The sequence below is a fragment of the Aegilops tauschii genome, chromosome 5, assembly GCF_002575655.3.
Source record: "Aegilops tauschii subsp. strangulata cultivar AL8/78 chromosome 5, Aet v6.0, whole genome shotgun sequence".
In the NCBI taxonomy this organism is placed as follows: domain Eukaryota; kingdom Viridiplantae; phylum Streptophyta; class Magnoliopsida; order Poales; family Poaceae; genus Aegilops; species Aegilops tauschii.
The window spans coordinates 436,209,300-436,234,965 of NC_053039.3; the positions used below are offsets into that span (position 1 = coordinate 436,209,300).

Below are 25,666 nucleotides of genomic sequence, written 5' to 3' on the forward strand. Positions count from 1 at the left end.
AAGAAGTGAGTGGGAGGAAAGTAGAACTTGATGAGGTAACTGTACCTGCTCCCTTATTGCAAAGTAGTTCATCACAGAAACCGGTTTCTGCGACGCCTACACCAATTAGTGAGGAAGTTAATGATGATGATCATGAAACTTCAGATCAAGTTATTACTGAACCTCGTAGGTCAACCAGAGTAAGATCCGCACCAGAGTGGTACGGTAATCCTGTTCTGGAGGTTATGTTACTAGACCATGACGAACCTACAAACTATGAAGAAGCGATGGTGAGCCCAGATTCCGCAATATGGCTTGATGCCATGAAATCCGAGATGGGATCCATGTATGAGAACAAAGTATGGACTTTGGTTGACTTGCCCGATGATCGGCAAGCCATTGAAAATAAATGGATCTTCAAGAAGAAGACTGACGCTGACGGTAATGTTACTGACTATAAAGCTCGACTTGTTGCGAAAGGTTTTCGACAAGTTCAAGGGATTGACTACGATGAGACCTTCTCACCCGTAGCGATGCTTAAGTCTGTTCGAATCATGTTAGCAATTGCCGCATTTTATGATTATGAAATTTGGCAAATGGATGTCAAAACTGCATTCCTGAATGGATTTCTAGAAGAAGAATTGTATATGATGCAACCGGAAGGTTTTGTCGATCCAAAGGGAGCTAACAAAGTGTGCAAGCTCCAGCGATCCATTTATGGACTGGTGCAAGCCTCTCGGAGTTGGAATAAACGCTTTGATAGTGTGATCAAAGCATTTGGTTTTGTACAGACTTTTGGAGAAGCCTGTATTTACAAGAAAGTGAGTGGGAGCTCTGTAGCATTTCTGATATTATATGTGGATGACATATTGCTGATTGGAAATGATATAGAATTTCTGGATAGCATAAAGGGATACTTGAATAAGAGTTTTTCAATGAAAGACCTCGGTGAAGCTGCGTATATATTGGGCATCAAGATCTATAGAGATAGATCAAGACGCTTAATTGGACTTTCACAAAGCACATACCTTGACAAAGTTTTGAAGAAGTTCAAAATGGATCAAGCAAAGAAAGGGTTCTTGCCTGTGTTATAAGGTGTGAAGTTGAGTAAGACTCAATGCCCGACCACTGCAGAAGATAGTGAGAAGATGAAAGATGTCCCCTATGCTTCAGCCATAGGCTCTATCATGTATGCAATGCTGTGTACCAGACCTGATGTATGCCTTGCTATAAGTCTAGCAGGAAGGTACCAAAGTAATCCAGGAGTGGATCACTGGACAGCAGTCAAGAACATCCTGAAATACCTGAAAAGGACTAAGAATATGTTTCTCGTTTATGGAGGTGACAAAGAGCTCATCGTAAATGGTTACGTCGATGCAAGCTTTGACACTGATCCGGATGATTCTAAATCGCAAACCGGATACGTGTTTACATTGAACGGTGGAGCTGTCAGTTGGTGCAGTTCTAAACAAAGCGTCGTGGCGGGATCTACATGTGAAGCGGAGTACATAGCTGCTTCGGAAGCAGCAAATGAAGGAGTTCATATCCGATCTAGGTGTCATACCTAGTGCATCGGGTCCAATGAAAATCTTTTGTGACAATACTAATGCAATTGCATTAGCAAAGGAATCCAGATTTCACAAGAGAACCAAGCACATCAAAAGACGCTTCAATTCCATCCGGGATTTAGTCCAGGTGGGAGACATAGAAATTTGCAAGATACATACGGATCTGAATGTTGCAGACCCGTTGACTAAGCCTCTTCCACGAGCAAAACATGATCACCACCAAGGCTCCATGGGTGTAAGAATCATTACTGTGTAATCTAGATTATTGACTCTAGTGCAAGTGGGAGACTGAAGGAAATATGCCCTAGAGGCAATAATAAAATTATTATTTATTTCCTTATATCATGATAAATGTTTATTATTCATGCTAGAATTGTATTAACCGGAAACATGATACATGTGTGAATACATAGACAAACAGAGTGTCACTAGTATGCCTCTACTTGACTAGTTCGTTGATCAAAGATGGTTATGTTTCCTAGCCATAGACATGAGTTGTCATTTGATTAACGGGATCACATCATTAGGAGAATGATGTGATTGACTTGACCCATTCCATTAGCTTAGCACTCGATCGTTTAGTATGTTGCTATTGCTTTCTTCATAACTTATACATGTTCCTATGACTATGAGATTATGCAACTCCCGTTTACCGGAGGAACACTTTGTGTGCTACCAAACGTCACAACGTAACTGGGTGATTATAAAGGTGCTCTACAGGTGTCTCCGAAGGTACTTGTTGGGTTGGCGTATTTCGAGATTAGGATTTGTCACTCCGATTGTCGGAGAGGTATCTCTGGGCCCTCTCGGTAATGCACATCACTTAAGCCTTGCAAGCATTGCAACTAATGAGTTTGTTGCGAGATGATGTATTACGGAACGAGTAAAGAGACTTGCCGGTAACGAGATTGAACTAGGTATTAAGATACCAACGATCGAATCTCGGGCAAGTAACATACCGATGACAAAGGGAACAACGTATGTTGTTATGCGGTTTGACCGATAAAGATCTTCGTAGAATATGTGGGAGCCAATATGGGCATCCAGGTCCCGCTATTGGTTATTGACCGGAGACGTGTCTCGGTCATGTCTACATAGTTCTCGAACCCGTAGGGTCCGCACGCTTAACGTTACGATGACAGTTTTATTATGAGTTTATGAGTTTTGATGTACCGAAGGAGTTCGGAGTCCCGGATGAGATCGGGGACATGACGAGGAGTCTCGAAATGGTCGAGACGTAAAGATCGATATATTGGACGACTATATTCGGACATCGGAAAGGTTCCGAGTGATTCGGGTATTTTTCGGAGTACCGGAGAGTTACGGGAATTCGTATTGGGCCTTAATGGGCCATACGGGAAAGGAGAGAAAGGCCCCAAAGGGTGGCCCCACCCCTCCCCATGGACTAGTCCGAATTGGACTAGGAGGGGGGCACCCCCTTCCTTCCTTCTCCTTCTCCCTTCCCTTCTCCTACTCCAACAAGGAAAGGAGAGTAGGACTCCCCCCCGGGCGCGCCCTCCTCCTAGGCCTGCCGCCTCCCCCCTTGCTCCTTTATATACGGGGGCAGGGGGCACCCCATAGACACAACAATTGATCTATTGATCTCTTAGCCGTGTGCGGTGCCCCCCTCGACCATATTACACCTTGATAATATCGTAGCGGTGCTTAGGCGAAGCCCTGCGTCGGTGGAACATCATCATCATCACCACGCTGTCGTGCTGACGAAACTCTCCCTCAACACTCGGCTGGATCGGAGTTCGAGGGACGTCATCGAGCTGAACGTGTGCTGAACTCGGAGGTGCCGTGCGTTCAGTACTTGATCGGTCGGATCGTGAAGACGTACGACTATATCAACCGCGTTGTGTTAACGCTTCCGCTTTCGGTCTACGGGGGTACGTGGACAACACTCTCCCCTCTCGTTGCTATGCATCACCATGATCTTGCGTGTGCGTAGGAAATTTTTGAAATTACTACGTTCCCCAACACTTGCAACTCCTTCAAGCATCCCTGTCGCGCCAACAATCTTTCACCCATGTCTGCCATAACCTAAGGTTTTCAGTTCCTTGAACTTCTCCACCTCAAACCTGTTACACGATGGCGCCCTGGTTCTTCATACGGTTGACCCTGTGAAACCATTATCCGACCTTTCCACACGACGCGCCAAGTACACGAACACTGCTACTAGCAAAACCAACCAAACTTGGTCTTCACGTGAGCAGCTCCTGTCTTGGCTTTCACTCCTGACGCTAATGGCTTTTGCCTTGACAATGCCTCTTTGCTAATTCCTGATGGATGTGAATCACATGTCAATGGATTTTCCCTTCCGCCGAAACGATCTGTCTCTTGCCTCGCTGTGTCACACGAGGACTCGGTCCTCCTTTTGGTCTCCAAACAAATCTCAATCGATACCTAGCTGTACATGACTCTGGTCTTGCGCGCCTCCGTATGCACGCGTACACACGCTCACCAGCTGCCGCTTGGCCCGTGACTTGCCTGCCGGCCTGCAGTCGTACGGCTTCTCCTCGGCCGCAGCCCACGCACGCGCCTTGCGCTTCGCAGCCAGCGTCTCGACCTGCTGCCTGTCTGTCCGCGCGCGACACGCCGCCGCATCTCGCCGAGTCGCCGATCTCACGACCTGCTGCTGCAACTAACCACCGCCTAGGCATCCAACCACGCGATTGCTTCTTCATCCTCTAGATCATCCGAGGACCAAGCAATCACACGAGCACGACACCGAGATTTGTTAACGAGGTTCACCGATATGGTTACATCCCCGGGGCCTGACTACGGGCGCTCCTCCCCGTGACACCGTCACAATACCGCACACCGGCCATCCGGACGCCGGCACACGCCGCCGGCTCCCCCTTGCGCGCCTGTGCTATTATGCTGGCATAGGTTACATCGTGTGTCTACCCCCACTATATATGAGAGGCCTAGAATACAAGTGTCCTACCAGGACACGACTCCATATCATATCTAAACACAATACAACTACAAGATGTAACCTACCTTGTACACTATATTCGACACAACTCTAACATTACCGTAAAAAAAATTGAACACAGTACAGAAGCAAGCACTCATACATACGCGCATACACTCACGCTATGAACGCACACACACACCCTATCTCTATGAGCACCTCCGAGAGACTGAGCCGACATATCATCTTGAGATTTACGAAGTCACTGTACGCGCCTCGTCATTGACGGGAACGTCTCTTCCCACTAAAAGCGCATCGCCGGAAATCCTGAAATAAATTCAGCAATAATGCGAGTACCAGGACTTGAACCCTAGTGATCTGTGAATACCACTGTCCCTCTAACCATCCAACCATATGTTGGTTCGCATACCTTACCGTAATATGTCAACCGCGTGGGCAACTTGGTTCAGGTTTACTTAAGGGTGTCTATGCGACTAGTTTGTGACGGCGAGGCAACATCGTTGTCCTATTGTAAGAATAATGTCCTCCACGTCCTATCCCTATTTTGTTGGTGAGCTTATCACCAGCGGAGGGCATGTGAGGGTGTGTCTCCGATATGTCTTCCAGGATCCGGTCGGTTTTGATTCCGGTGGATCTGTCTGGATTTGATCGAGAGTCGTGGTCTTCGGGTTTTTCACAAGCCCTTTTTGGTATATTTTTTCTTCTGTTTGTCTATTTTGCTTGGCAGATTGCATCCTCAAGCAACTTCTGGTTTACAGCGACGACTTTCTGATAGTTGCCTTTGCAAGCTTTTGGATTTAAATAAATTTGCTCCGCCAAAACGGAGGACCAGAGGTGACAAAGAGTTATGCTCATGGCGCACCACCGTGGATGCAGCAAGAGGAAGAATTCGACGGCCAAAGTATCTAAATGTATCAAGAACTCGAGGACACGATCGTTTAGTTTCTGGGTGTATGTACACCCTATATGAAAAAAATAGTAACTAAACAAAAAGACAAAAAAATCTGAAAATGTTTTTGAAATAAATTTGACCTTCTATTGTACTTGTAAAAAAACACAAAAGAAACCCCCCCCCCCCCTGACTAGGTGTGAATAATAATAATTCGCACTCCCTTTGTAAATTAATATAAGATTGTTTAGATCACTATAGTGACGTAAAAGATCTTATTAGTTTACAGAGGGAGTATATAGCAATAAGTATTTTTTTTTCCAGAAGTCAACGTGGATTTTTTCCTTTGCAAAAATTTAAATACTAGTGCTAAAAGGAAGTCAAGTTTATTCAAAAAAAGAACCTGAGATTTTTGAGCTTTTACGAAATCATTTAAAAAAATTATATTGAGTGTGTATCCACTCAGGAACCAAGGGCATTGCATTTCCCATCGAGCTAACATCGCTGGACGGTTTCACCGACTACGCGCGTGCGTACGGTACGTGCATACGCACTGGTTTGGGGCTGGCCCGCCCCACTCCGAAAATGCTACATCAACGGACAGGTTACGGGAGTATTACGGGCCTTTCCTTTAATCCTCTTCATCTCCCCCCCTATTGTTCAGGTGGGTGGGGCCCGTCCCTCCCCTTAAACCAATCACAACGTGCCAAATCCTGATCAGTCCGTAAAGCCTCTGTAAAAGTCCGTGAATGTAGCATTGCTCGCCCCACTCTCAACAAACAATAATACTAGACTCACGGGGTGCATCCGACGGACCTTTACGGAGTTGCCAACGTGCCCTCTCATAATTCGTCCCCCCCCCTCCCCCATTTTCATTGATGGGCCCAACTTCAACGGGCCGACTCAAACGGACGGCGCTTTTGTACCCTTTTTATCCGTTTGGGTCGGTCCGGCGGACAGAAACGTCCGGCGTTGTGTTTGGGTCGGCGCGAGCGCCCAACGCTGGCCCGACCCATTTCGTCGGCGCGCCAAAAAAAAGTATTGCAAGCATTTTGAAAATAAATACATGCATTTAATTAAACATAAAAGCCGGCCACGAAGGCCGGCGAAAGTCCACATTACATTAATTAAAACACTAAAAACTAGACGATGCGCTGCCCTAGGCGTCCTCGTCGGCGGCGGCGTCTGCGTCGGGACCGGTGAGGTCGATTAACGTTGGCGCAGGGGAACGTCGTGTTTCAGACGGCGGTGATGTCGGGCTTTGCCGCCTCTGCCTGCGCCGCCGCTGCCTGGGCCTGGCGCACCTCCTCTTCGGCCTCGCGCTCGAGCATCTGTAGGCGCTCGCCCTCCCGGCGCTCCTCGGCCAGCCGAACACGGCGCCAGTGGTCGAGGTAGGCCGCCTCCTGCTTCTCCGTCGCCCCGAGCCAGATCGGCGGAGCGCTGACCCATTCGCGCACTACTCCGGTCCAGGAGTAGCGCTTGAGGTAGGCCGGCTCCTCCGGCTCGGCTTTAGGCGGGGACGGCGGAGCCACCGGCGGCACGATGCAGTCGCCCGCCGCGGAGAGGGCCATGGCATCCGCCATGGCAGCCTCGAAAGCCGCCTTGTCCGCCTCCCTCCACCGCTGCTCCTCCTCGCTCTCCTTGATGGCCGCCTGGTAGGCGGCCCCGGCCTCCTGGTCCTCGTCGCGGACGACGAGCGCGGGTGGCGGCAGGCTGTGGTCGACGCCGGGGACGCCGCGTCGCCTCGCCTCCTCGTGCTCGAAGGCGAACCATCGAGCCCAGTTGGGCGAGTCGACGGCGAAGTGCGGGTTGGCGCGCTGCTCCGACGTCAGCAACGCCCGCCGGCGCCGCACCTCCTTCGCATGGGCCCTCGCCGTCCGCGGCGCCGCCGGCACTGGGATCCTCTCCGGATCCAAATGCCAGTCATGCGGCAGCGTCACGTCCGGGTACGGCAGAGGCACGCGGTGGTGCCAGTGCCACTCGGCCTGGTGCAACGGCACGTTGATGCGTTGCCTCTGCCGGGGAGCGCGCGCCGGCGCGGGGAGGGAGGGGAGGGAGGGGGAATGGCGGGCGGGGGCTTTGCCCTTGCGGCTGCTGCCGATGCCGGAGAAGAAACCCATGCTGGCGGTGGCTAGGGTTGTCGCCGGCGTGGGGGCAGGGGTGGCCAGATGGGGACGGGGGCGAGTGGTAGCGGATGAGGACGGCCCCGCCGCACGCCCGGCTTAAAAAAGGACGATCGCCGTCGCTGACGCGTGGGCCTAAGGTGGCCGTTCGTCATAAATTATGTTGACCGTCGTAGTTGGACGGCTTCCAGGCGGGGACATGGCGGACGGCGAGGAGACGCGCGGCGCGTCCGTTTCGCGTCCGCGCCGACGCATTCCAGGCGCAATTTTGGGCGGAAAATGGGTCGGCGCGGACGCCGGGCGGACACGATTTGAGTTTGGGTCGGTGCGTTGGACCGCGACTTTTGTCCGTGCCGACCCAAACGGACGCGGGCGGACGAAATGGGTCGCCCCGTTAAAGTTGCTCTTAATACTTAATCAACCCCGTAAAACCCGGTAAACACCCCGTGAGTGTAGCATTGCTCACCAACAAACGCAGAGGTAGCTGCTAGCAGCTAATTCCACCTCGATTGCCTCAAAAGAAAAAGAGCTAATTCCACCTCGAACAACCTTTCTTGGATCGGTCAGCCTGCACATGCATGCCGAACGGCGTGAGCAAGACCCGGTCGCCCCGAGTGAAATGAAATCTCTCTACCGCGCGCGAGTGATTATTCCAAGTCCAACACGTACATACTCCCTTCGTTTTAAATTAGTTGACTTAAATTTATCTATATGCGGATGTATCTATATTTATTTAGTGTCTAGATACATTCGTATCTAGATAAACATGGGTCAAAGTAATTAAGAACCAAGGGAGTACGTACCACTGCGATGCGAACGATGATGAGCTTCCACCGATAGAACAGTGCGCGTCGCTATCGATCGATCGACCTCGCACTCGCAGTAAATTTGACCGCTTCCTGCACACACACACCAACTCCAGCCCGTGAATCATGATATGATGCATGCATAGCACTCCACTATGTACCATGCATTCGCAGGATGCAAACATCATCGTGGATCCGCGGTGGTGCGCATGAATCGGCGCGGTTTCGTCATCTCGTGTGACCGACAGGACCAGGTCGCGCGCATTTTACGATCAGCTTAAGTTTTAACTGAGCTCGACTTTGCCCTTTCATTGTTTTTCTTTAGGGGGGATTGTGAGCTTAGGGCATCTGCATCCGCGCGCCCCAAACACGCCTCAAACATCTGGACGGCCCGTCCGATCACAAAAATCTAACTCAGTCAGGCCCATCATACGAGCCCCAAACGCTCGAACTGATCGGCACCCCTCATATCCAACCAAATATGGAGCGGATATGGGGCGCTCAGGCGCGCCGGCCGACCCCGCTGCATGTCGTAACGGTCCCACCTGCAGCGACTGAAGCTTTGTCCTCTCTTATCGGTGCACCCAAATTTTAGTCCCACGTCGCCGGCGCGAGGCAGACGCCGACCAGCTTAAATAGTCGCGCCGGCACATGGCGGCAAGCTCCTTTGTTGTTGTGTAGGTCTATCAATTCTCCTTGCGTGAGCGAGATAACTTGACACTAGACAACATTTCATTAACTGATGATTGTTCGTGGAGTGTCAAGTTTGTCTCATTCATGTATGTTGATACCCCTACTATAGTGACAGTAATTTTTTTATTTTGTTCATCGTTTTTTTTTTGACAAATTTTGATTCATAAAAAGCAGTATGGACATGAATGTTTTCCTAGTAAAGAAGATAGACGCTGACTATGAATCTTCTATGTGATAAACATAAGAGATTCATAGTAACAGTCTATCTTCTTTACAAAGAATTCAATGTTTTTTTTTTGAAATCACAAAGAATCCAATGATGTCAGAAGCAACCCGACTATTTAAACCGGTCGACTAGCTTATCACACGGCGATGGGACTAATACGTGTGTGAGTATGAGCAATTTTTGGTGTGTTTTGACAGCCCATCCGGTCCAAGACGGACGGGATGATCGTCGTGCACGGCACTGCATGTAATAAGTGTTTCAGAAATAGGGTATGTGGTTGCAAATGGTAAATTTTGAGGGCCGCCCGGTCACTATCAGTGGATGTTTGATGGTCCAGATTTGCAACCTGCGGCTGTAAATGCTCTTACATGTACCGCAATATTCTGAACATGTGCAAGGTTTATAATTATTCTTATTTTCTCAGGGAAAAATTATAATTATTCAGTTGCTCATAATTTTAGATCTGTTTTTGCTTCCGTCGCGTTTCTTCACCATCTTCGCTGCCATTTCCGTTCCTCCTCTCAATTACTCCTTCCGTCCCATTAATATAAAAACGTTTTTAACACTAGGAAGTACCTTTTTGTCTGGCTGCTGCCCTTGCGGCTTTGCTGGCATGGCGTCTCATTACCAACAGACTCGTCTACTTTTCAACTTTGTGACTTATTTGAGCAGGTATGTCTGCCTCTGGTAATCTCCACGTACAGTATGCACTTTAGGCAGCCATGGTAGCAGTTTACCAATATCGGAAGCTTAATTAGAACGTACTCCTACCATGCATGCATGCATGCATCCCAAATGATGAATTGGTCGCACCTGCTACTAGTACCTGGGACGACGTCTGCTCCGAAACCAAAACATGCACCATGATTCTCTTGTACTACAGCACATTACAATGAGTAGCGCCCTACGTACACACAAGGCCAGAACCTGAGACCAAGGATTCCACGGTCAGGTCACGCAAGAGGCATGACCAGCTGCCACTTCACCTGCTCTCCCTCTCTTTTCTATATAAACGTGACCGAGACCACATGAATCTCCATCCTCATCACCATCACCACAAGGTACTGGTAAGCAACTGGGGAACAGACTGATCGACCGCGTCACTCGAAGACCACCCCAGCTGTAGCAGCCTGTCCTGACACTGCCATGGAGCGCGCCACCATGGCCCTGGCCTTGGTGCTTGCGACACTGGCCGCCTCCGCTGGGGCCAGCCCCGTCAACAAGTCCTGCGTCAACGGCAGCGCCGGCGCCTCCGTGAGCATCGGATACGGTGGAGCCGGCGCCAGTGCCGGCGCCGGCGTGTCCCTCGGCGCCGACTGCCCCCGTGCGGAGGAGATCGTCCGCGCGGCCGTCGAGCAGGCCGTCGCCGCCGATCCCCGCATGGCCGCCTCCCTCCTCCGCCTCCACTTCCACGACTGCTTCGTCAATGTACGTACTCGAACTCGAAGAGCTGCTGGCTGAGCTTCCGTCGTAGTACGTTCTCTAGTCTCGCCATTATGAGTGTGTTGCTCTTTTGTTGCTTGTCAGGGTTGTGACGGCTCCGTGCTCCTGGACGACAAGCCGTTCTTCGTCGGCGAGAAGACAGCGGGGCCGAACATCAACTCGCTGAGGGGGTTCGAGGTCATCGACGCCATCAAGGCCGAGCTCGAGCAGGAGTGCCCCGAGACGGTCTCCTGCGCCGACGTCCTCGCCATCGCCGCCCGTGACTCCGTCGTCGCCGTATGCCACCTTGCTTGCTTATACACTGGTTACGGCGTACACACTCACGTTAACGATCACTAATGGATGGCCGCCGGCCGGTGCATGCAGTCCGGTGGACCCAGCTGGGAGGTGGAGTCCGGCCGCAAGGACAGCCGCACGGCGAGCCTGCAGGCCGCCAACAGCAACCTCCCCGCGCCGACCTCCGGCGTCGCCACGCTCGTGCAGAAGTTCACCAACGTCGGCCTCACCGCAAAAGACATGGTCGCCCTCTCCGGTAATCAACCGCCGTTGTTGAATCCTTTTACACTTTTTTGGAGAGAAAGTAAAATTGTATATTCTTGTAATGTGCGCCGATGACGATCACAGGCGCGCACACCATCGGCAAGGCTCGGTGCACGACGTTCAGCGCGCGGCTCGCCAGCGTGGGCGAGTCGGCCAAGGACACGGGGTTCCTGCAGTCGCTGCAGCAGCTGTGCGCGGGGTCGGCGGGGTCGGCGCTGGCGCACCTGGACCTCGCCACGCCGGCCACCTTCGACAACCAGTACTACATCAACCTGCTCTCCGGCGACGGCCTGCTGCCGTCCGACCAGGCGCTGGCCGCGCCCTCCGGCTCCGGGGCGGAGGACGTCGCGGCGCTCGTGGCCGACTACGCCTTCGACGCGGCCCTCTTCTTCGACGACTTCGCGGCCTCCATGCTGCGGATGGGGAGGCTGTCACCGGCCGGCGGCCGTGACGCCGGCGAGGTCCGCCGTAACTGCCGCGTGGTGAACTAGCTGGCTAGCTAGCTAAGGTCAGGTCGATTAAGCAGAGAAGCTTAACGTGCTAGCATTGGATTTGGGTAGGTCGATCTCTGTATTGTGTAGTGGCTTTCAGTTAGTTTGATGTTTTCCATCGCGTCGTGAAATAAGCTGCTAGATTCTGACTAGTATGATGTATGTGGAATGGTGTATCTGATGATGTGCGGCGTTCTTGGCTTGTCAAAATAATTAATCTCACGTACGTGTTGGAGGTGTTCGGTTGAGTTTTATTGTGCTTTTCTCCGTGTATTCATGTTGGTGAGTGTCATGATGTTTTCCAGTAAACAAAACAAAAAAGGAACCCTCTATTCAACAGGCGCCTGAAAAAAAATCTCGTGTCAGTCACTGTAGACCATCGGATCAATATCCTTGCCCTCCTTCGCCGTCTTCTTGCCCGTTGGGGGCCTCACCGCCTAGGCATTCCTGCCATCACCGGCCATCGAGTGACGGCGGAAAGAAAAGGGGGCGACACTGGAAGTCTTTGTGCTCGGGAAAGACCTCAAGGAAGGCGAGGGCGAGTACTGAACATGACGGCCTACACAGAGTCGTTTCGGAGGTTGCATCCGGATGTTGCTGACCCCATCCAATCGCAGACCGACGAGACGGCGGTGGTGGCCATCCAGACAAAGTACCATGGCCGCTACTCGTGCCTCGATGGCGTGATCACTCCTTCTATCTCCCATACACGGCTCCGAGCTACGAACCCTAGCCCGAGCGGGAGTACGGCCCGTGCATAGCCGAGCCTAGCCAACCAACATGTTGTAAGTATTTCCCCCTTATCTTCGTTCTTTCTTGCTTTATTTCCAGCATTGCTACGATTTATGAGTTTCAGCATGTCATATTGTAGGCATATGCGGCCTATATCGAGCTTAAGCGTGTCGAGCTGCGAGAGCATGCCGAGAGAGTGTCGGCAAACGAGGATTTCAACCGTTGGATGATGACGGTTAGTTTCCCACTTAGAACCAACCTAAATTTTGCACTTTCATTTCTTCTTACCTTCGTGTTTGCTTGGTCAACTAACATCTAGGCTATGTTTGCGGCTATGCAAAACGGCACGGTTCCTGAACCAATGAGACCCCCACCACCACCTTCTGGACCATACCCGTAGTTACCTTTGTTCGAAGAGTGGGTGGCACAAGGCAGTGGGACTCCGGTTAGTACATTGCCAAACTATATAACCACTAGTTATCATTGATTCAACATTATCATATTTACCCTTACAATCTCTTTTGAAACATGCAGGGAACCGATGGATCCTCCGTTTTTTGTGGTGGTCTTGGTGGTTACACTCCTGCTTCACGGAGCCCCGTCCCTGCGGTCTGGCGAAGTGGTGCTGGTCTTGGCGGTGCTGGTGGTCTTAATGGTGACGGCGGCGACGGCGATGATCCTAGTCCGCTTTAAATGATGATGTTTTCCATGTTTTGCTATGCTTTCCATGTTCCTTCAGTCTAGTGTTCTTTAGATGACGATGATGTTTCATACTTATGTTCATGAAGTTTAGACGATGATGATGTTGATGACATTTCGACAACGATGATGATGATCTTTAGTTGATGATGTCGATCACATTTCGATGGTGATGATATTTAGATGATGATGTTGATTTATATATATGTGCTGTGCTGATCTATATATGTGTGTTGCGCTGTCATTTCGAATGCAAAATACAAAAACAGATATTTTTGAACTGAACAAAGACTATGTTGACGGCCTTGTTGTCGGCATAGCCACTGCCAGGAGCTCCCAGGAGGGGACACGTGGCTACTATGCCGACGACAGGGCTGCCGGTATAGTTCTAATGTATGCTGGCGGCCTTACTGTCAGCATAGCTGCCATGCGACACCTCCTGGGAGCTCATGACAAGGAGCTATGCCGACGGCATAGGGTAAATCTATGCCGACAGTCTGGCCGCAGGCCGTCGGCATAGATGGGACACGTGTCCTCATTTGGTTGGCCTGCCTTCACGACGGCGCCATCAGTTGCTGCCTCGCATTTTATTGCCGACGGTCGTCCAGAAACCTTCACGACTACGCCGTCGAGATCGACGCCGACGGCCCTATACCGACGGCTGCCATCGACATAGCCCTATACCGACGATATTCGGCGTATGTTGGTAGTGGGTGATGGGATAGTTTGCTGGGCGCATGAGCTCGAGGAAGAAGATGGAGATTGAGAACATAATCTTCTCACGCCTCTGGCCTTTAATGGGCAGGATTAAACGCAGAATAAGCGCGCCGAGTGTCTATAAATTCACAAGTTCCCAAGCGTCGTCTATTAAGCACACGCAGGAATCGAGGAGGCAGTTAATCGTGCCACTACGTATCTTGGGACACGATCGCTTTATTGATTAGACGTGCCAATAGTGGGGCCCTCGAGCCGCGCTAGCACATTATGATGACCTTTGAAGCGACAACACGCCACCGTGGTATGGGATGACGGATCGAGCCAGTCAAAGTTGTCAGAACATAACTGGACTGTCGTCCTGATCCAGCCGCGGGAACGCTTCACTGCGCGGGAAAATTTTTCTGTCTATGGTACACATCGATAACGATCACGGTGCAAATTCGTAGGCGACTCCTCGGATGCCCGATGTGGGAACTCTTAGGCAAGACTTGATCAATTCAAAGGTGATAAAGATGGACTAGTAGAACCAACTTCAAAGACCGATGACCGAAGACAGAGAATAGCTCGAAAGAACCGAAGAGCATCCTCGGCTTGAAGACCGGTTCAGGGGAAACCGATGGTGTCCTGGATTAAGGAGTACTCACCACATCATCTCCCGACCAGGTGGACCGGGCCGAGGACCCCCATGATGATTTAATGGTGGGCCCAACTTGTCAAGCCCATGATGTCAAAAAGGAATGTCTCTGAAGATTTGGCGCATACTTCAAAACTTAGAAGTCGTCTACTTTGTAGTTACCTTAGATGTAACCGCCTTTGTGTAAGCCTTAGATACCCCTGGTTCCAATATAAACCAAGGGGCAGGTCCCGTAGACGAGAAATAGACTCATACACATGATCTGGTGATAGATCAATCTGTACTCGGCGTAGGATATTATATCTTCGAGAGAGTCCGAACCTAGGTAAAATTATGTGTTCCTGTTACCATTGTTTCAAGGCTACCAATCGGGACCCCTGAACCGAGATCTGCTAGATTTAGCTCCATCATGTAGGAACAGTTGCAATTTTCCTTTTTTTCTATAAAAACACCCAAAATGAGGCATGGGGGAGACGAGGACATGGTTTGAGTTGCTCTTAAACTCTAGAGTCGTCCATAAGGATATTTCATGATACCAAATGGTACATGCGCAAATATAAACATTATAAGTTGCAAGATTCGATCAACAGAGAAATAGTGTCTTCTACTCTACCATCTGCAATGTGGGGATTCCGTTTAATAAAAGGCTTTCTAGAATGTTACAAACTAATCAAAAACTTGGTAATATAATTCTCACGAGAATATGATTATAGCTTCACAAAATGTTTTGTCCATTTGAAATAGCAGAAATTAGGATCATAAAAAATAATACACCATCTCAATATTTATAAATTTTGGTTGCCATCAAACTAGTAATAAAAAGGTAAAATGCTAAGTACAAGATTTTGTCAATTCACAATGCCCCAAATTTTCTTTATATTAAAAATAATAAATAAAAACAATTCTCCAAAGTTTTCATTTTTTTATTAGAATTGCCACAAAAGTTTAAAAAACTTACCCACCATGCCACTGTAAATGAACAAAACATTTAAAAATATTCGCTCCGATGTCCCTTCCTGACTATCTTTAGAAATTTTGGTTGTTGTCAAACAACTAATAAAAATCTTAAAAAATTGTATAAAGATTTTATGACTTCACAACACTTGAATGTATATAAATATTTCTCCAAAAATTCCGTCCGTCCTTCAAATTGCCACCAAAGTTTATAGAAGTTACCCACCATGACACTGGTAATGAATCAAATCATGTTAGAAAAACAATTCACTACAACATCCATCCTTGACTCCCGCTTAGCCTATGTTTGTAGTAGATTAGGTCGACCTATAAAAGCGAGACGACTTTGCGGGTACTAGAGGTGGAGCATAGGGTCGGCTTAGTCTACACAACTCTCCTCCCTTTCTCTATCTCAAAAAACTTGTGTGAATCTATGTTATGACTAGACCACTCATGCTAGACTCCATATCAAATTAATAATTAATCGATTTGATTCCATCATGTGTCACCATGATGTCATATCCACGTGTACTCCCTCCATTCCAAAATGTAGTGTGCCCGCGCTTCCCGAGGTCCAACTTTGACCATAAATTTAACCAACAAGACCGACTGCGGCTGGAGATTTTTTTTTATATAATTGAAGACTTCTTTTGCATATGAATTCACTGGTATAATTTTTGCTCCCGCCGCAATCGGTCTTGTTGGTTAAATTTCTGGTAAAAGTTGAAACACAGGAATAGAGGAAGCACTATATTTTGGAACGGAGGGAGTACTTATTTACTCACGACCGAGGTCGCTAGATATACATGTATGTTACACTGGCCATGGGATACCCAGCCCGGCCAGCCTGACCCGACCCGGCCCGGTGTTGCCCGTGGGCCGGGCCTGGGCCTGAGATTTGAGCCTGAAGGTCAGGCCGGGCCAGGCTTGGGCTTGGCATTTTTGCATTTTAGGGAAGAGGCCCGGCCGAAGGCTCGATAGGCTTTTCCTCTAATGGGTCGGGCTTGGGCCTGAAATTTAGGCCCGGGCCTAGGTTTTTTGCTTCAGGCTTTGACCGACCCGGCCCGACAGATGACCGGGTGTAATGTATGTGCATGCTACGGAATTAGCGGTTCACGACTTTTAAAAAAAAGTGCTTATATAAATTAAAAGAGTTCACATGTTTTAAAACATATTTATGTCCGTGCATTGGAAAACGTTTGTGTAGTTTTTAAAAGCGTTCACATATTAAAATAATCTTCATATAATTTGAAAAAAATCTCAAAAAATATAATTTGAAAATTCCCCCCTCTCTAAAATAAGTGTTCAACCAATTCTGAAAAATGGTCATGTGTTTAAATAGAATGTTTGTAATTTAAAAAGTGTCCATGTGCTTTAAAAAGTCTATGTGATTTAGAAAGTGTTTCACATGTTTTTAAAAGAATGTTCATCCATTTTGAAAAAAGATTTATGCAATTTAAAAGTGGGAGTTCGAGGGAGGGTGTATAGACTAGGTGCAGGGTGTACCTCGCGGAGGGTCGCCATCATATCGAGCTCGACAAGATTAGTTTCATAATTTTTGATGATTCTCTTGCCCCAGTGAGGTTCCGTGACAGGTGTGTCATGCGGTGGTTGAGACCATCTCCTTGGAATGGACCATGTTTAGACGGAGTGCAATTAGGTAGACACCACACCCGTTGTCGGTGAGAGCGCGTAAGAGGATAAGCTGATAAGCAGCAACACGGGCGGGTCATCATATCGAAATACGGGTTTTAGAAATGTGGATGGGTAGTCATGCTTAGTGAGCCAGGTGTATGTGAACATTTTCTCCTATTACAACACATGAGTATGTTTGTTAGTTTATTTAAATTAAAATCATTTTAATTTGGCAATATATCAAATATCAAAAGACGGACTTGATAGCAAATATTCTTAGTTTTTGGAAAAGAAGTTTAAATATATTACTCCCTCTGACTAAGTTTGTTAGGCCTTGATACATACATTTTGATTCACTATTTCATATTGTAATTTATCCTATTTCAATGATATATTTCACATTTTATGATGCAATTCTAATGTATTTTATCTCTTAAAATGCAAAATAAACATAGAGAGGGAAATTACCAGATAGCTGGAAATCTGGACCTAATTTACATGAGTGGTAAGAATTTTTTTCTAGAGTTCCAAAAATGCTGGGGGTTTTATTGAATTATTTTCAGTAAATATGAAGACTCAAGACCAAAGATGGGCTAAGGGGGGCCCACCAGGGCCCGACTTGGCCTGGCCACGTGGGTCACCCCTTGGCCATGTGGGGTGGTGGCTGTGTGGATGTGGTGGCCCCACTCCTGACCCCCTTTTGGCCATAAGATCTCATTAACCCTAGAAAAACTTCTACGAAATTCTCGGGACTTTTCGCCACCGTCTGCGAGACGGAACTAAGGTGGAACACATTTTCTGTCCGGCGGAGCGATTCTACTGGGGAAATTCTCTCTAGAACGGGTAATCGAAGTCATCGTCATCACCAACACTCCATTCATCATTAGGATCATCATTTCCATCAACATCTGCACCATCACCATCTCATTTCCAATCCTAGTTCATCCATCTCTTCAATATTTGTATCAAACCTCGGATTGATTGTTGGCAGTACTTTTATGTGTTGATTGCACCTTTTAGTTGATGCTTAGGAGATTTATTGGTGGAATATTTGTTATTACAGTTTGTTTATCACTTGTTTATACCCACTGATCATGATCCATATATATAATTTCTTGTGAGTAGATTCACATGAGATAAGTCTTGTTGCTAGTAATAATGTGAAGTTGAATAATGTTTAATGTTTTGATGTTATGTTGTGCTGTTCAACCTCTAGTGGTGTTATGTGAACGTCGACTACATGCCAATTCACCATCTTTGGGCCTAGGGTAAGCCATTGTGGAATTAGTTAGTAGATGATGGGCTGCAGGAGTGATAGAAACAAAACAAAGATTATGAATTATTTCGTGAGTTGTTTTGGATCGTAATGTTTAATGCTATGGTTAGATTTATTTTAATTACTTCTCTTGTATTTGCGGATGCTTGCATGGAGAGTATGAACATAAGTAGGTATTTGTTCAAGTAAGAACAGTAACTTAATGGAACCTGGTGAAAATTACTCCACAAAATTCTCGTGTATCCTCGAGAGCGTCTTAGCTACTATCAGAAACACTACCGGCTTGTCCTTAGCATACATAAGAAATGGGCCACTTTCTGCACTCTATTATTTTTGTTACTATTTGCCTTATATAAATTATCCTGCTATCAAACTCACTCATCGGGAGTGAAAACTCTTGATCTTCTTTTATTGGATATATCCGACGATGGTGGCATATGTGTGTTGTTCCCTTCGCAGAGGTTTCGCTTTTGGAAAACCTTAAATTGTAGTCTATGTGTTGTCAAGGGTAGTGTTAGGTGTTGTCGCTTGTTTTTGTGTGTCGTTGATTGGGCTCGATATGACTTTTTATGGTCATACGCTTTGTTTTTTTTGTGATCTTTGTCATTATTATTTGTGGTTGTGTGCATACTCGATGGCTGGACTTGTACTCAACATTGTGTTATTGCAGAGGGCGGTGTAATTGATATCCGCTCGATACTAATATACCACCCTTTATCAGAAAAAAAATGTACGCAGTCGAGATGTTAGATTATCAAACTGTGGTGTCCAAAACTATTTCGTATACACAAAAAAAGATTCAGAAATTCACCCATACCATATTAAATCAGTTTGTAATTGTATACATAATATCACAATACAATATGCGCATTAATATGCAACTCATGAACAACCTCTCTCAAAGACAAAAAAACTGAAGAACAGTCCATGCCATCAAATTGGGACCCATCAATTTGGAATAGGGTTTTTGTTCATGATACATGGATCGATCCCATCGAATTACATTATTGTTCATGATACATACGCACTCCATCTACAGATTTACAGATTAGAGTTTTTTCCTAGGAAGCAGCTCCACTAAGGCGCATATGCAACCCATCAAGTCCTTCGCCTTGTACCCCGTCACCTCCTCCAGATCGTGCCTCAACTGCACGCCGAGGATCTGCCTGGCGAGGAACAGCGCCGATGCAGCCACGGCGGACGGCAGGATCCGCCCAACGAACCCGAAGAACGCCAACGTCAGGTTGACCAACCGAAGCGCCAGGGACCTCACCAAGAACTCGTCTTCTCGCTCGAAGAACCTCGTGAAGTGGTCGACGAAGGTGTACGCGGTCGGGCCGTCCATAACGCAGCCGAGATCCATGACGAGCTCCCACTCCATCTCCTCCACCGCGTGCACGGTGGTCCCGAGGAACGCCTCGACGACTTCGGCGTCGAGCTTCCGCCCGCTGGATGACTGCTCATACTTGGCGCCGAGGGAGACGGCGGCGGCGGCCACAAGTTGAAGCGCCTCGTCGTGGGCCGGCACGGGACGCACGGACAGGACGCGGTCGAGGTAGACGACGGCGCGGCATAGCGTGCCCTCCGGGAGGCCGCCGAGGTGGCGGGCGAAGGCGTCCATCCAGAGCACGAGCTCGGCGCGCATGGACGGGCTGATGTGGCCCTGCTGCATCTTGGACATGTAGTCCGCGTCAGGGTGCTCCCTGGCGTCTCTCTCCTTGGCCCGGAGGTCCGCGTCGACGTCGGGCTCGTAAGGATCCACGCAGTTCTGCCCTAGGTTTTTCTTGAAGCCGACGGCGGTAGACAAGGGATGAACGGCCGGGCCGTCGGCTTGCCGCGGGTAGTACATCGGCTGGAGCAGCATTGGCCACGCAGCGAGGGCTGGGTCGCCGGCGATTCGGGAGATGGCAGTCGAGTCGTCGCCGATCGGAGCGTGTAGGGAGAGCACCGCACGTGGAAGGAGCAGTGTCTGTCCGGAGCCGACGAAAAGGAAAGCGGGCTTTGGCGATCGCGTATGGCGCCATGTATTTATGGATGGGATGCTAGTGTTCTGATCGGGTTTGAGAATTGAGACCCATGAGGTTTCGGAATTCCCGTACCGACTCGGACTTGCTTCTTAATTTGCATGTTGTTACGTGGCGTCAACGTAGCGGATGTACATTGTCACGTGAAATTAAATCCGTAAATCCGAGATCAAGTCAATCGGCAGCTTATGCGACCCTACATGTTTCACTTTAGTTCTCCTGACTCCTGTGCGTACATGTAAATCAAGCAAAACCAAGTCTGCAAAGTTTTCATTTCTTTGAAAGAGCAACCCTGGAAGTTCAAGCATTCTCCGCAACAGCAAAAGTACCAACAGGGACAGGCTAATGCACTGAATTACATCACAAAATTTTCACCAAACTGCCAATCGTACCAGTGCCAAATTTCTTGCAGAACACATAATTACGACAGTCCCTTGGGACGAAGATTTCACGGATGTGGCGCATCTGATCTTCAAAAGACTAACATTGGTCATCAGGTGTCATTCCAGCGGAACAGCTTCACTCATTTCCAGGCTCTGAGGGTGAAAATAATCGACAATCTAGTAATAGTACAACCTGCCAGCACAACAAGAACACCGTTTAGGCATCACATCCCAACAGGCATAAAGCAGACGGAACAAAATATGTCGTGCAGACTGACAACCATATAATATAATGTAACGTAAGACTGTTAAGATAAGAAAAGAAAAGATGAAGCACGAGCATGGAGCAACGGCCTGCGATGGGAGCAGCTCCTTCGTCAAGCGCGTCCTCGCCTGCAGCATTTTGCATCTTCCCCTGATGTACCGCGCCGTCGCTGCCACTGCACACCATGGGGGAGTCGAGATGACAGGGATGGAAGGGACAACCATGCCGCCGAGACCTTGAGACGACGGGTACACGAGGGACAGCCGGCGCCGGAGAGGTCTTGAGCTGGTTTCGCATGGCGGCGGCTCAGATCAAGAGAGAGTGTTGTGCAAGTCGAGGGGGAGAAGCCGTTCCCGCAAAGTCACTTTGCACGGTTAGGTCATGTACCGGTAAATTTGAGGTTGTCCACTTTTTCTGAGATTCGTGAGACGGTATGGCCCACCTAGATGTATAGCACTAGTATTTCTTTTGTATTTTTATTTTTAATCAAATCAGTGGTAGCATAATGGACCTGAGAGTATACCTTTTGTCAGGGACAGTACGCATGCAAGACTCACCTCTCACTCTATGTGTGGAACAAATCCATAGACTTTATTTCATCTTAGACAATTTAAATCAACCATATCTTTTGAACTATAGACTCATTTTTTAAACTTTTTATATATTTGGACTCCTTGCGTCAAGAACTTTAAAACTAGACCAATTTTGGATATATTTCAAACACATTAATTTTTGATGTTTCACATTTCATACGTGAAATAAACCCATTTCACTAGAAAAATCTGAACCTAACCTATTTCACTAGAAATATGTGAATAACATTTTTCACATAAATGTATTAAACCCAAATATGAAACTCAAATTTTAACTTGTGAAACTAATCATTTGGAAGTGTTTAACATTTTTATTTCAAAAGAGTAAAATAAGTTGTTTCATAAATGTGCAATTGAAATAGATGTGATTTTTATGGAAGAAGCCAGTGAAAAGTAAAATGCACCTACTGAAAGTGAAAAAAAAATGTGAATTATGAAATGTGTAAGGATTTTCAAAAGAGCGAAATATGCTTTTTCAATATTGTGAAATTAAAATAGGTGTAATTTTTATGAAACAAGCTAGTGCAAAGTGAAATGTAGGTTCCGAAAGTAAGAAAATGTGAAACTGAATGTTAACTTGTGAAATTGAAAATTTTGAAATGTGTAACGGTTTATTTTAAAAGAATGAAATACGCTTTTTCAATAATGTGAAATTGAAATAAATGTGATTTTTGGGAAACAAACCAGTGAAAAGTGGTATGTAGGTTCTGAAAGTAAAAGGCAATATGAAACTGAAATGTCACTTTTGAAACTGATTATTTCAAAATGTGTAACGTTTTCTTAAAGAGTGAAATGCGTTATTTGACAATTGTGGAACTGAAATATATGTGATTTTTGTGAAATGCGGCTTTTGAAAATGACAATAATATTAAACTGAAATATCAACTTGTGAAACAGATTAGTTGGAAATGTGTAACTTTTTATTTCAAATGAGTGAAACATGTTATTTTAAAAATATGAAAATGAAATAGATGTGATTTTTATGAAACAAGCCAGTGAAAAGTGAAATGTGGGTTCTGAAAATGAAAATAATATGTAACTGAAATGTTAACTTATGAAAACGTTTATTTAAAAATGTGTAATAGTTTATTTCAAAAGAGAGAAATATTTTATTCAAAAAATGTGGAATTGAAATAGATATAATTTTTAAGAAACAAGCTTATGAAAAGTGAAATGTGGGTTCTGAAAATGAAAATAATATGAAACCGTAATGTCATCTTACGAAACTGATTATTTTTTAAATGTGTAACTATTTATTTCAGAAGAGTGAAATATTTTTTTCCCAAAAATGTGATATTGAAATAGATATGATTTATGTGACATATGTTTCATGAATTTAAACCTATTTAAAATGTATCCAAAATTGGTCTTGTTTTAAAGGTCTTTGCGACATGAGTTCAAATATATATAAAGTTTTGGAATCGAAATTTTGGTTTATGAGATATGGATGATTTAAGTTGCTAAAGGTGAAATAAATGGATGAATTAGTTTGGAAGAGAGAAGAGAAAGAATGGCAGCACATGCATGCAAACCTTGTACCATCGGACTAAAAGTTGGCTCTGGTGGAATCTCGCGTACCGTATTAACATATTTGATAGCTGTGTATTCTCAAAGCAAAATGATTAGCTTTTTATATTGCATACTGCTGCATTAATCTTTAGACAGGACGAGCGGCTAGCGATCTGCCGCTAGGTGCCGGAACCGCTTAATTTTCCGCTTCGAAGCCGTTCCGCGTGGTCCGCTTATTTTCAAGGAACTGCTCGGTTCGGGAATATGGGAGAATATGTCGTTCCTGGAGCCGGTGGGTTCCTGTTCCTGCAACGAACCAAACGCGAGAATGGTCTGTGGGGATGGGTCCGGCCCATTACGTTTCATTCCGTGACAAAAACCAAACACACCCTTACACTTATCAAAATTTGGGACCCATATCACACAGGCAGTAGAATGAATGACAACGGAGGTCGGACTTAATTTTGAGTTCCATCGTGTAACTAATTAAATTCCTATAAACATCCCCATAAAGAATATTGTCTTTGTTCATCCATGATACATGCATCAACACAAAGTTCCTTTGTAGCCCACGCTACATGGAACCTCTTATATATTGTGTCGTTTGAGAGAAACAAAAAAGACAATGCGTCCGCACGGATCTCGATGCAGAAATAGATGGTAAAGATAAGGGGTACCATGATTAGGGTTAACCAATAACGACATCTGCAAAGGCGCATCGATCGCGCACACAGTTCATCCATGGCCTTGTAGCACGTCATTTACAGATTAGACATTTTTCTTAGGAAGCAGCTTCTCTATGGCGCATATGCAACCCATCAAGTCCACCGCCTTGTACCCCGTCACCTCCTCCAGATGGTCACTCAACTGCACGCCGAGGATCTGCCTGGCGAGGAACAGCGCCGATGCAGCCACGGCGGACGGCAGGATCCGCCCAACGAACCCGAAAAACCCCAACGTCAAGTTGACCAGACGAAGCGCCAGGGACCTCACCAAAAACTCATCTTCTCGCCCGAAGAACCTCGTGAAGTGTTCGACGAAGGTGTACGCGGTCGGGCCGTCCATGGCGCAGCCGAGATCCATGAAGAGCTCCCACTCCATCTCCTCCACCACGTGCACGGTGGTCCCGAGGAATGCCTGGACGACTTCGGCGTTGAGCCTCCGCCCGCTGGCGAACTGCTCGTGCTTAGCCCCGAGGGAGACGGCGGCGGCAGCCACGAGCTGGAGCGCCTCGTCGTGGGCCGGCACGGGGCGAACGGACAAGACGCGGTCGAGGTAGGCGACGGCGCGGCAGAGCGTGCCCTCCGGGAGTCCGCCGAGGTGGCGGGCGAAGGCGTCCATCCAGAGCACGAGCTCGGCGCGCATGGATGGGCTGATGTGGCCCTGCTGCATCTTGGACATGTAGTCGGCGTCAGGGTGCTCCCTGGGGTCCCTTTCCTTGGCCCGGAGGTCCGCGTCGACATCAGGCTGGTAGGGATCCGCGCACTTGAGCCCCAGGTTTTCTCGTCGGGCGCCCATGACCCAAGAGACGGGATGAACGGCCGGGACGGCGGCTTGCCGCGGGTCGTACATCGGCTGGAGCAGCATTGGCTACGCTGTGAGTGCGAGGGCTGGGCCGCCGGCGACTGGGGAGATGGCAGTCGAGTCGCCGCCGATCGGAACGTGCAGGAAGGAGCAGTGTCTGTCAGCAGCCGACGAAAGAGAAGCGGGGCTTTGGCGATCGCATTGCGCCATGTATATATAGATGGGATACGGGTGCTCTGACCGGGTTTGACACCCATTTAGTTTCGGAATTAAGGTACCGACTCGGAGTATTACTTTGCAGGTTGTTACGTGGCGCCAACGTAGTCAAGTACTAGTACATCAATATAGGTGTGTGTGTGCAGACATTTTAGCATCTACTCCTATAGTCGACGTAATTGCGTCACGCAACTTAGTCTTTCAGTTGTCTTTCTATCTGTCTACTCTACTTCCATACTTCAACAAATACTGAATCAGAGATTCTAACATGATGCAGAGTAAGCAATTTTTTTGTTCTTGGCAAGATAAGCACAATGCATGGAACAACAACTTATCTGAAGGTCACCAATGGCATGGCTGCCAAGTTCCTCCTAATTCGGAAACTTTTCGAATAGAAATTATACTCCATGGACAAAGATCGACAAAGCAAGTGACCACTAAGACCATTAACTGAAATTAAACTCAGCACACATGCATGTACCAGAACTGGCTATTGACGAACCATATTGCCATGAAGAATTATACAGATCATCAAACAACCATATATTGTAGCTTCTGTAATACTAGGAGAATGAAGAAAGGAGAAAGCAGTTCTAAGTAATAGCTGGCATGCCGTTTCTTGGATTGGATCCGTGAGCTGCAGCCTCCGGCAAGCCGACCTACTCTTCCCCTCATCCGTCTGCCACCCTCCTCCTCGTTTAGGTCGCCGGAAGGAGCCTCCGGCTTGTCGTCGTCGTACGTCGTCGCCCTACTGCTAGAGGAGATCATCGTCGTCCTTACCAGCGAGAGAGACGGCGGAACAC

General features: G+C 47.5%; 3 protein-coding genes across 3 annotated transcripts; 1 reads left to right on the top strand and 2 right to left on the bottom strand.

The window, feature by feature from the left end:
* Nucleotides 1-10,282: 10,282 nt before the first annotated feature.
* LOC109749149 (peroxidase 40) lies at nucleotides 10,283-12,051 on the top strand. Its single transcript, XM_020308133.2, has 4 exons — nucleotides 10,283-10,656; nucleotides 10,756-10,947; nucleotides 11,038-11,203; nucleotides 11,296-12,051. The coding sequence occupies exons 1-4, from the start codon at nucleotides 10,375-10,377 to the stop codon at nucleotides 11,700-11,702; spliced, it is 1,047 nt and encodes a 348-aa protein (XP_020163722.1). The 5' UTR covers nucleotides 10,283-10,374; the 3' UTR covers nucleotides 11,703-12,051.
* A 6,555-nt stretch (nucleotides 12,052-18,606) lies between these two features.
* LOC109749104 (putative cyclin-F1-1) lies at nucleotides 18,607-20,213 on the bottom strand. Its single transcript, XM_020308097.2, has one exon. It carries the CDS (start codon nucleotides 20,211-20,213, stop codon nucleotides 19,398-19,400), a length of 816 nt encoding a protein of 271 aa, XP_020163686.1. The 3' UTR covers nucleotides 18,607-19,397.
* A 3,678-nt stretch (nucleotides 20,214-23,891) lies between these two features.
* On the bottom strand, nucleotides 23,892-24,710 carry LOC109749103 (putative cyclin-F1-1). Its single transcript, XM_020308096.1, has one exon. The coding sequence runs from the start codon at nucleotides 24,708-24,710 to the stop codon at nucleotides 23,892-23,894; it is 819 nt and encodes a 272-aa protein (XP_020163685.1).
* Between the last annotated feature and the right edge of the window lie 956 nt (nucleotides 24,711-25,666).

What these genes read in the sequence shown, in the direction of transcription:
- LOC109749149 (XM_020308133.2), top strand. Translation starts at nt 10,375, where the DNA reads ATGGAGCGCGCCACCATGGCCCTGGCCTTGGTGCTTGCGACACTGGCC. An exon ending in TCCACGACTGCTTCGTCAAT is followed by an intron (nt 10,657 to 10,755) that starts GTACGTACTCGA and finishes GTTGCTTGTCAG; the next exon opens with GGTTGTGACGGCTCCGTGCT. An exon ending in CCCGTGACTCCGTCGTCGCC is followed by an intron (nt 10,948 to 11,037) that starts GTATGCCACCTT and finishes CGGTGCATGCAG; the next exon opens with TCCGGTGGACCCAGCTGGGA.
- LOC109749104 (XM_020308097.2), bottom strand. Translation starts at nt 20,213, where the DNA reads ATGCTGCTCCAGCCGATGTACTACCCGCGGCAAGCCGACGGCCCGGCC.
- LOC109749103 (XM_020308096.1), bottom strand. Translation starts at nt 24,710, where the DNA reads ATGCTGCTCCAGCCGATGTACGACCCGCGGCAAGCCGCCGTCCCGGCC.